General features: G+C 39.5%; 1 protein-coding gene across 3 annotated transcripts in view; it reads left to right on the top strand.

Annotated features, from left to right (window-relative positions):
- Positions 1-11825, top strand: part of rfng (RFNG O-fucosylpeptide 3-beta-N-acetylglucosaminyltransferase) — a 38567-nt gene that overhangs the window by 10600 nt on the left and 16142 nt on the right. For 2 of the 3 annotated variants that reach the window (XM_048610943.1, XM_048610941.1), the window contains exons 2-4: positions 6255-6303; positions 8338-8361; positions 8750-8852. In XM_048610943.1, coding sequence (XP_048466900.1) covers positions 6255-6303; positions 8338-8361; positions 8750-8852 — 176 coding nt within the window. The remainder of the gene's footprint in view (positions 1-6254; positions 6304-8337; positions 8362-8749; positions 8853-11825) is intronic. The other variant, XM_048610942.1, reaches the window with a different exon arrangement.

Below are 11825 nucleotides of genomic sequence, written 5' to 3'. Positions count from 1 at the left end.
TCTGTTTTAAAAGAGTTGAGGGTTTCTGCTTTAATTACCAAAGTGGGCAGTAAGTTTCAGACACTCACCATTCTCTGGGTAAAAACGATTTTCCTCCTATGTCTCTAGCAATCACTTTAAATCTCTGATATAACAAGGTGTAGAGCTGGATGAACACAGCACGCCAAGCAGCATCAGAGGAGCAGGAAGGCTGACGTTTTGGGCCTAGACCCTTCTTCAGAAAACTTTAAATCTCTGCTCCTGTTAACAGACTTCTCCAATAGTTGAAACAGGTATTTCCTGTCCACTATTAAAGCCCATTGTTATTTTGTACAATTCTTTTAAATCACCCCTCCACCACCTCTGTTGAAAAGAAAACGACCCTAGACTATGTAATCTATCCTCAACACTGCAAATTTCAAGCTGTGGCGACATTCTCGGAAATCTTCTCCATACTCTGTCTGGACCCTCATCGTAACGTATTGCATGCAAAACTCCACCTGTGGCTTAACCAGTGTCTTACATGGTTCCAGCATTACTTCACTCCTTTTCACAGAATCACTACAGTATGGAAACAGGCCATTCGGCCAATTGAGTCTACACTGACCCTCCAAAGAGCATCCCACCCAGACCCCACACCCTCCAATCCTGTAACCCTGTTTTTTCCATGGCTAATCCACCTAGCCTGCACATCTCTGGACACTATGGGCAATTTAGCATGGCCAGTCCACCTAGCCTGCATATTGTTGGACCGCGGGAGAAAACCGGAGCACCCGGAGGAAATCCATGCAGACATAGGGAGAATGTGCAAACTCCACACAGCCTGAAGCTGGAATCGAACCCGGGTCCCTGGCAACGTGAGTGCTAACCACTGAGTCACCATGCCGTCCCAATTTGTATTTACTATCTAGCCCTATAAAGGAAAACATCCTATACAAGCCTTCTTTCTCTGTTCTACACCTTCAGGGACTTATGGATGTGCACTCCCAGGTTTTGTAGTTCTTCTATCCCTCTCAATATTATTTTTACTATGTATTCTGATGCTTTGTTTGCCCTCTCCAAATGCATCACCACACACTTTTATTTTCTGTTGATGAATTCCATTTGCCATTTTTCTGCCCACTCAACCAAACCAAAGATATCATCCTGCAGTCAACAGCTATCCTCTTTGCCATCGGCTACACAGCCAATTTTTGTCATCTGCATAATACACAACCATGCCTTCCCCAGTAAACTTTAAGTCATTAATATAAACAACAAACAGCAAGGGACCTAATACTGTGAAGCACCATTAGAAACCACTTTCTATTTGCAATAGCATCCCCCGACCATTTCCCTTTGTCTCCTGTCACTGAATTAATTTTGGATTCAAATCGTCTTATTCGCCTGTTTCCCATTAGCTATAAATTTTCTGACCAGATTGCCATATGGGACCGCTTCAGTTGCCTTTCTGAGATCCATGTACTAAAATCCATCCTCTGCACTACCTTCCTTGGTACTTCCTTAAAAAGTTCAATTATGTTTGTAAGACATGACTCTTCCTTAACAGAGCCATGTTGTTAATCCCTGTTTAATCAGTGCCTTTCTAAGGAACAGTTAATCCTATCGCTCTCTCTTTCAGTATTGATTCTCATAATTTGTCCATCACTGAGGTCAGACAGACCGATCTGTAATTATTTGGCATTTTTGAACAATGGCATGGCATTTACGGAACACCAGTGCTCTGGTACCTTGCCCATATCTAGTGAGGATTGGAAAATGATCCTCAGAGCATCTACTATTTCCTCCCTAACTTCCTTTAACAGCCTGAGATATAATTCAAACGATTCTGGTAATTTATCCCCCTCTTTAACTGGAATATCTGCACCATCCCTCTCCCTTGTGCAGACAGAGATGAAGTACTCATAAGAACACTGCCCATGTCTTCTGCATCCACCTGCAAGTTGCCATGTGCATTTCTGATAGATCTTATCCTCCTTCATCGTCTTTTTACCAATATACTGATAGAAAACATGATATGGATTTTTCAAGATTTCACCAGCCAACAATTTTTATCCTCTCTTTTTACTTCCGGATTCCCATTTTCACTTCCTCCTGTAACTTCTATATTCCACTAAGCTTTGTAAAGTATTACTTTTCTTGAGATTGACCTTGCTTTTATACTTTATCTTACTTGTATACGTCTGGATGACTGGGCGATTTTGGAGAACCACTTTTCTTTTGTTGGGACATGTGTGCATTGTGACCTCAGAACCTCATTTCTGAATGCCTCCCACTGATTTACCACTGACTTTCCTTCAGTAGCTGTATCATGTCCAGGTTTGCCAGATTATTTCTCAGCTTTTTGTAAAATTCGCGTCACCCAATTTAGAGCTTTTTAGCCCTGTTTCATCTTTGTCCCTTTCCACAATGATGCAAAATCTAACTGTGTAATGATCATGATCTCTAAAATGACCACACATTGCAACTTTAACCAACTGCCTAGCTTCATTTCCTAAGGCTAAATGTGGAATTGCAGCCTCTTGCATAGCGCTTGGTGCATGCTGGTTAAAAAAGTTTTGTTGAATGCAGGTTCAAGAATTTTTGCGCCTTAAATGCTGTTGATACTGTTTGTATCCCAGTTGATATTTGTATATTTGAAGCCCCCAGAGATTATTGCCTTCCTTTTACACTCAGAAATTTGCCTACATATTTGTTCTTCTAATAATACCCCATTATTTGGGGTCTATGTGTATGCCTAGCAATATGGCTGCCCCTTGTTTCTGAGGTCCACCCAAATGACCTCATTTGATGTTTCATTTAGTAAATCATCTCTTCTCACAGCTGTAATCGATTCTTTCACCAATAATGCTATGGCTGTGTGTTTTTATCCCTTTCTTTACACCTAGTGATATTGAGCTGCTCTCCTTGCCCCTTTTTATACCAAGTCTCCATTAGAGGACTGATATCATGCTGCCAAGTATCTGTCTATGCCCTCGCTCACTATATTTAGTTGCTGTATCCTTGTGTTTATATTTCTACCTTTTTTAAATACTGTTAAATTCCTGTTCTGTGCACTTTTTAACCTGTCTTTTTCTGTCTTTCAGAGACACTCACTAAATTTCTGTCTTCTATTTCCTGCTTTGAAGTCGCCCAAAGGTTCCCAACCTCCTGTCAATCTATTTTAAATCTTCCCCAAGAGCACTAGAAAATCTCCCACCTTGGATATTATCCTGGTCCTGTTCGGTTGTAGACTGATTTGTTCAGGCCCCCCTTCTCCAGAAGCAATCCCACCATCCTAGAAATCCGATGCCAATGCTCCCACACTAGATTTCCAGATATATATTCAATTGCTTAATTTCCTATTTCTGTGCTCATTAGCACATGGTACTGGAAGTAATCCCTAGTACTGTTTAGAGGTCCTGCTTTTCAATCTCCTAACAGCTTGAAATCTACTATTAAGATCTCATCCGCATTCTTACCTAAGTCATTGGAAGCAGAGTGGACTATGACCACTGGCTGAGCACCTTACCCCAGAAGAATGTCCTGTAGCCACTCCATAACATCCTTTACCTTAGCACCAGGAAGGCAATGTGCTATCCGGGAGTTTGTAGCTGCAGAAATGTCTGTCTAAGTAATCCCGATTCACTATAGCCCTGCTGTTCTCCCTCCCCCTGTAAAACTGAGCAGGCCAATAGTGTCTCTGTGGTATTACTGGCTGTACTGTCCTGAGGAACTATTGCCCTCACTAATATCCATATTGGAATGTCCATTAGCAAGTAAGATAAGACTCAGGCTTCTTACAATACCTGTTTCATTTTCTCAAACTGCTTGACAGTGACCCATTCCCTCTCTGCCTTCATGATTCTAACCTGGAGTGTGATGACTTTCCTAAATGAGCTGTCCATTTGGTCCTCTACTTTGCACAATCATGATCCAGCCATGGCTCAAGTTCTGAAACCCAGAGTTCAAGTTTGTGTAGTCAGTGACCGTTCCCATAGATGTGTTCATCTTGGATACATGATGTGTCCATCAGTTCACACATACTACAAATGTACACTGCACTCGGCCAAGCTAGCCTGCCATTCTGCAACTTTAAAATCTATTTATTACAATTAGAACAGTAGTCACCAATCACCTTCTTATGCTGAACTGAAGTAAGAGCCAACTACAGAAAAATGATAGAAGAAGAAAGATCTCATTTTATACTCCTGCACAATCAAAGCAGCACGCAATTTACCCTTCCCGAAGAAAGCTGACTCAAGCTTTAGAAAACTATTTAAGCCAACCACAGATTAATAGCTACAGCTCTTCTTAGAGCTTGTGTATCTCTGATTTAAATTTAAACAATGCTCTATAAGTTAAGATTTGTTGGTTGCTAAATTTAAAAAAAACTAGAATTCACATTTTAAAATAAAAGATTTGTCCTCAATAGCTCCCAATCCAGACATCTTTCTTTTAAGAATAACACGCATAATTGATTTATCTGTGATTCATAAATTTTCAACTCCATTAAGATTGGGGATTAGATTGGTTCAGGTTTAACAAAGACAGACCACGAAGGGTAGCCACTCACTGAACTTTTAGTAATCTATGTCTTAAAAATAACTTTGTATGATTGCATAGATTTGCAAGGATATTTATTTTTAAGAGGGCTTTTACTTAGATCTTTTTAATAGTTAATTCCAAAAAATAAATCTCTGTTTACACCTCTCCTATTGTCTGAGCAATGTAACATTATTTCATATGAAACAAAACACTAGACAGATGGTGAGAAGCTGCATTGGAGGAAAATGTTGTTCCTCATGTAAAAAGGGTTAAAAACTTTACCATTTATATCTACAGTAAGTTTTGCAATATGCACCAAGTGATACTTAGTGTGTGTTGTGTAAAACTATGTGTTGTCTTCCAATTGAAATTGGTCATAGCTTCTACCCATGTTTCAATATGATATTGCATGCATTTTAAGATGAATATTTGGTAATTGTGAAATCAAAGAAAAGAAAAATAATTCTTTTGGTGACAAAAGTTAAATTGCCGGAGGTTAAAGTTCAAGTGGTGGTCTTCAGAATGTTTCCTTTTATTACTCATGATACAATGGAGGAAAGGGAAGTTATTGTTGGAAAACAATTGATTGTTGTGCAAAACAAATCAGATTTACTTTATTAAAAAGCATTTCAATCCTGTTTCCACTGTGCCTTAAATATGCTGATCAGAGCTGGAAATCAACCTCTATATTATCCATTTCACAAAATCATGGATAACATTGATAGGCAAGAAAAACTATAATACAGCCTTGCAAAGCAAAGCCTGTTCATGCTGACCTCAAAGAAAGCCTCACTGGGGGACAAGCAATCTATTGTGGTGAAAATTTTAGCTCTTTGTAATCCATTACATGGTGAAGTGTTCTTTATTAGGGTTACCAGCTTGGAGCTGCAGTGATGTCATCCCATTGCCCAAGTAGCCAATAACGTTAAAGAATTGTCACTGACAGCAAAAGAGAAACACTAATAATTAAATCACCTTTAAAATAAAATGTGTAAATACCACAAGATAAAGATTGGGCCGTACAAGGGGGCAAAGGTAGAAGCCGAAACAGCCAGAGAAAAACCTTTCAAAAAAAATGGTTTTAAGATTTTGAAATTAATTTTCTGGTGAAACTTAGCACTGTACAACTAATAACTTTGGGGCTAGACTTGTTGTTCAGATCAGTTTTAATGCTGGTTACTGTTAAAACCTATTGTTACTTGATTGAACAAGGTCTGAGTATTTGTACGGCTTCTAACAGTCATAGGAGAATGAAAATAGTGAAGTTCTCCCGTCACTAAGTTATTTCTCGGTATAGTCAAAGTGGGCTTGTGTGATTGGCAGCATCTTCAGGATTTCTGTGTTGATCTGTACTGAAGTTTTGGTCAGTTTCAGGAATTAATACCAACGTGTTGACAGTTCCCTGTCAATATTTTTGGTTTGACTTGCTTCCAGTTGCAGTTCGATCAATCAATTGTTTTAACAGAAACTGATACCCTTAAATTGAAACAAAAACTGGAAAAGCTCAGCAGGTCTGGCAGCATCTGTGAAGAGAAATCAGAGTTAATGTTTCGGGTCCGGTGACCCTCCTCTGAACTGATTTACTGCAGCCGCAGTTCTTTCGGTTTTTACCCTTAAATTGAAGTTGACTTGTGATGGGCATATCTTGAGTTTAACTCCTAACATCCAATTCACAGAGACTTTGGTAATGCTAAGTAATTCAAACCATATAGTTTTTTCCAATGTTACTTTTTTTTTCTCTTTTCTAGACATTCATATTCACAGATGGAGAGGACAAAGAGTTACGTGCTAAGGCTGGTAAGTATAGAGGCAAGAATTTATCTTGGAACTTTACCAAGTGGAGAAGGAGCTTGCTGTCCTCACTCCCCTGGGAAGCTCATTGGCTACTGTTCAACTGTATAACCTAGTTTTCTGAGTATTCCAGTAGCTCCATTCATTGACTTTTTTCGCAGATTAGTTGGAATTCTCCAGAAACTCTCTAAAGAAAAACACTTTACAGTTTATATCCTGCAAGTGCTACTGATGTAGAAATAAGAAATTAACTTCCATTACATCTGCTGTCAGCATTTATGAAATATCTGGCAATGTGAAAGCATGATTAATGCTTTCATAAAATAAAAATAGTTGCACAAATGTATATACATAAATCAATGATTTGCATTTTTAGACTTTCTAAATGCATTTTGAAATAATATAAAGAAAATCCTAGAACTTTCTAGAATCACTGGTTGTAAAATAATTTGGAGAGATGTTACTTTTTTAAAAACTGTTTGTTTAATTAGCCTTGCATTTTTTTTTGCTGATGGGAAGAGGGAGCTGTGTTTTGCATGTGATTTTATTTATTCTGATTAGAGCTGACAAAGCTCAGTTCTCTTATGGAGTTTTAACTGGATAGTTGTGTAATACCTCAGCACAGACATCTTCCCTCGATGAGCACAATGGAGTAATCTGATAATTAGTGACTTCATAACCATCAAACAGATTTTCTAATATCAATAAATCTCCACATGATATGTTGGTAAGTCATAATTTTGAATTTAATAGGCGTTTATGCTGAAGTTCCATAGTGATGGACTTCATTATTTCTGCAAGAGGCCATGAATGAAGTCCTTCATGGCTGAAGTGTATTTTTGAGGATGGGGAAATTAATTGTTTACTCAATAATTGCAGAGCTGTATCCCCATCCAGCCAAACACACAACTCACTCAGTCTGTCTTATGCCACACACACACACACACACGTGCGCGGCACAAACATGCACCCACACATACAAATACACAGCTGAGAGGAATCCATGCATGGTTACTCAGTGGATAGCACTGCTGCCTCACAGCACCCAGGGACCCGGGTTCAATTCCAGCCTCGGGTGTCTGTCTGTGTGGCATTTGCACATTGTCTCCATGTCTGCGTGGGTTTTCTCTGGGTGCTCCAGTTTTCTCCCACAGTCCAAAGATGTGCAGGTTAGGCGGATTGGCCATGCTAAATTACCGTACTATCCAGGGATGTGCAGGCTATGTGGATTAGCCATAGGCAATGCAAGGTTACAGGAATAGGTTGGGGAGGGTCGGTGTGGACTTGTTGGGCTGACTGGCCCATTTCCACACTGTAGGGATTCTTTGAATTTAATGCTGCATAAGAAAGAAATGCTCACAGAGCAGTCACAATGAAGTGAATGTGCCTCTGCTTCCTGGTTGCTAAGGAACAAGCCAAATCACTGGTCTGTTAAAGACAATTAAATGCATTGGTTGGATATACACTACACAGCAACAAAGAAAGACACAGTGAGACAGTGATCAGAAACTGTGTTTCTTTATGTTTGTTAACTCATTGAGTGTCATCATCAAAGAAGGGAACTTTCTGTTTCAACATGTCTTGTCTCATCCTATGGAATAGTCTGTAAAAGGTCCAAAGATGAAGACTTTGGGTCCATAACTCAACCACTACAGTGATTATTTGTGATACTAGTGGCAACTATAGAGAAACTGATTACTGTACTTACACTACCCTACGCATGCATTTGGCTGCATTTAGCTTCTTCGTGTGAGAAAATTGCAGATTAAATTATGAAGGGAAAAACAACCAGAGAACCTGCTGAGATGTTGTGATTATTCTATAAAATTATACACAGTACTAGGAGTTCTTTGATATTGCAATATTTAGAAAAGCAGTTTGCTTTCAACATAAATTTGATACAAATATAAATATTTGACCCTGCGTATGTAACAGCCATGAATATGTTTCAATGTGATTTCTTGACTGTAAACACTTCAGGATTGGCCTGAAGATGCAACAGCGTTATATTAATGCAAGTTTTTTTTCTTTCTTGCAAAGCTATCTTTGGAGTTCTTTTGAAAGGTAAAAAGACGACGCAGTTTAATGTAAATTCTTTATAGCCAAAGACACCTTAAAGAACATGCATTTTGGATCAGAGGTCATAGAGTGTTAGAACCTTTTAAAATGGGGAATTCGTTGTGTTCAAGACAATCTTGGAAATGAAGGGAAAGACCTATAAATTTGTGGAGTGACAGTCACTGCTGGTTTTCCAAAAGCAAGTTTTTATTTTTCAAAGACAAGTATGCTGTGGTACATGACTAAATGTTAAGTATTTATTTTTGAAATAGGGGAAAGTCTTATTTGATCCAAAGAGTTCAACTAAAAAGAGATTTAGCCAGATGAGAGTAATTGAATATTTTGGCTGTTGTACAAATTATGAACTAATCACTTTGTTTTTCTCTTTGTTTAGGAGATCGCATGATTAACACCAATTGCTCTGCTGCACATACACGTCAAGCGCTTTGTTGTAAGATGTCTGTGGAATATGATAAATTTATTGAATCCAAAAAAAAGTAAGCATACTTAGAAAATGTGTCTGTCCAATTGGCTGCACTATCAGTTTGTCTCCTGGAGTGCATAGTTTCCAGGAGACCCTGGTTTTAGCTGTATTTGATTTTTTTTTTCACTCTGACTTTCACTGATATATTTTTGTCCGTTGCTGGATGGTTATAAACAAAAACATTTCCTGCATTTTTTTTAGTAGCTGATACTTATCCAGTTTGAAGTTGGGGGTCCTCTACGAGTGTACCACTGGTTCTCCTTTTCCCCAATGCAACCCCTCCACTCTACATTTTCCTGTGCTGTGAAGTAGGGAAGGTTTGAAAAGCACTGAAATAAATACCAGCAAACTAAAGCTCATCCAAAAAAATAAAGTGACTGAGGGAGTTTCGCATGCCTGTTCAGTTTGTGAGCTATGGCTGTCTAAAACTATTTAACCAGCTAAGGTAAGAGATAACAAGGTGTAGAACTGGATGAACACAGCAGGCCAAGCAGCATCAGAGGAGCAGGAAAGCTGATGTTTTGGGTCTGGACCCTTCTTCAGAAATGGGGGAGGGTAAGGGGATTCTGAAATAAATAGGGAGAGAGGGGGAGGCAGATAGAAGATGGATAAAGGAGAAGATAGGTGGAGAGGAGACAGACAGGTCAAAGAGGTGGGGTTGGAGCCAGTAAAGGTGAGTGTAAATGGGGAGTTAGGGAGGGGATAGGTCAGTCCGGGGAGGACGGACAGGTCAAGGAGGTGGGATGAGGCTAGTAGGTAGGAGATGGGAGTGGGGCTTGAGGTGGGAGGAGGGGATAGGTGGGAGAAAGGACAGGTTAGGGAGGCAGGGATGAGCTGTGTTGGTTTTGTGATGCGGTTGTGGGAGGGGAGATTTTGAAGCTTGTGAAGTCCACATTGATACCATTGGGCTGCAGGATTCCCAAGCGAAATATGAGGTGCTGTTCCTACAACCTTCGGGTGGCATTGTTGTGGCACTGCAGGAGGCCCAGGATGGACATGTCGTCTGCGGAATGGGAGGAGGAGTTGAAATGGTTCGCGACTGGGTTCGCAGTTGTTTGTTGCAAACTGAGCGTAGGTGTTCTGCAAAGCGGTCCCCAAGCCTCTGCTTGGTTTCCCCGATGTAGAGGAGGCCACATCTGGAAGAGCGGATACAGTATACCACATTAGCAGATGTGCAGGTGAACATCTGTTTGATGTGGAAGGTCTTCTTGGGGTCTGGGATGGGAGTGAGGGGGGAGGTGTAGGGGCAGGTGTAGCACTTTCTGTGGTTGCAGGGAAAAGTGCTGGGTGTGGTGGGGCTGGAGGGGAGTGTGGAGCGGACACATTGACACATTTTCTGGACTTATTTAAATTAGATGTAAAGAATTGAGACAAACTAATGTTTTATTCCAGGGATCTTTTATCAACCATCATTGGCAGAATGAAGTATATCTGTTATACAGAAGTGCAAGCTTTCATAGCAATAATAACATTAAAGAAATAAATTTAGGTGGTACTCTAGGTGGCACAAAGCTCTGTTATTGGAAAAGAGTAATGAAAAGGCTCTTTGATTATGAAAATGCATTGTGCAAATTTTAGGAATCTAATAATTTCCAATTTCAGAAACAATATTGCAAGTAATTTTTGTTTAGGATTTTCCTTAGCTCATCTGGATTATTGTGGAATAACTATAGTCGAATTATGGTTGATGAGAGTCAGTTTTTTTTTAAAGAAAATCACCCTAAAGGCTGGTAATCTCAAAGTTAATTTGGTATCACTCAGTCAGGAAAGCCAGTCTCTTCCTTTTTTTCTTTTAACAATCCTTAGCAAAGAGATACAGAAGTGCAATGTTTGAAACAACAGTACGCCATTCTACAAAAAAAATCACAAAGTGGAGTCCTACCAAAAATTGTGTCACTTTAGTGGTTATGTTACTGGAGCAGTAATTCAGACCTTGGAGTAATAACCTAGAGATCACAAATTTAAATGGCACTATGGCAGTTTAAGAATTTAAAAGACATCTAAAAATTAATGGAAAAGGCTGGTATGAGTAAGAATAATAATTGAAACTATTAAATTCTAGTAAAAACTCAACTCCACTTGATTACCTAAAACATTGCAGTGAAGGAGACTTGTTGTCCTTATTTGGTCTAGTGTATATGTGGATTCTAGAAATAAGCTATTCTTCGGGTATCAACCTCACAAAGAATGACCAGTTACAGCCTTCATGAAGCAAGCTTCACCATTTCCTGAGGATGCAGGGATACATTCCCATCAATTCCTGATGACCTTTTGATTCCACGACTTAATGAAAACCTTATCCATCTCCACGTTAAAAATATTCAATGACTCCCCCCACCTCACATCCACTGCATTCTGAGGCAGAGGGTTCTAAAGTTACACAGCCCTCTCTGAGAAAAATAATTCTCCTCCCCTCTGTCCGAAAAGGGCGACCTCTGATTTTAAAACATCAGACCATTCAGGTATTATATACTTCAATCAAGTCACTCCTCACTTTTCTAAACTCCAGTGAAAACAAACCCACTCTGTCCAACCTTTCACAATAAGACAACCTGCTCATTCCGGGTATTGTTCAAGGAAACCCCTGCTGAACCACCTTCGATGCATTCACACCCTTAAGACCAAAACTGCACAAAGTAATCAAGAAATGGTCTCACCAATGCCCTGTATAAATAAAGCATAACACCCTTGTTTTTATATAAAATAAAGGGTAACAGATCATTAACTTTTAGTATGTGCATACCAACCTTCTTGTGACTCATGCACTGGAACACTAGATCCCTGTGCACCTCTGAAATCTGCTGTCATTTTCCATTTGTATTCTTCATGCCTCAGGGAATAATTTTACGTTTATACACACTATATTCCATCTGCCAGATGTTTGCCCACTCAGAGAACCTACCAAACGGTTTGCAACCTCGTGATGTCTTCTTCACAATTTAGTTTTCTACCAATTTTTGTGTCTTCAGCAAATTTAACTAACATG

This window comes from Rhincodon typus, chromosome 23 (genome assembly GCF_021869965.1).
Source record: "Rhincodon typus isolate 14 chromosome 23, sRhiTyp1.1, whole genome shotgun sequence".
Taxonomy (NCBI): Eukaryota; Metazoa; Chordata; class Chondrichthyes; order Orectolobiformes; family Rhincodontidae; genus Rhincodon; species Rhincodon typus.
This window is presented reverse-complemented; position numbering and strand designations above follow the sequence as displayed.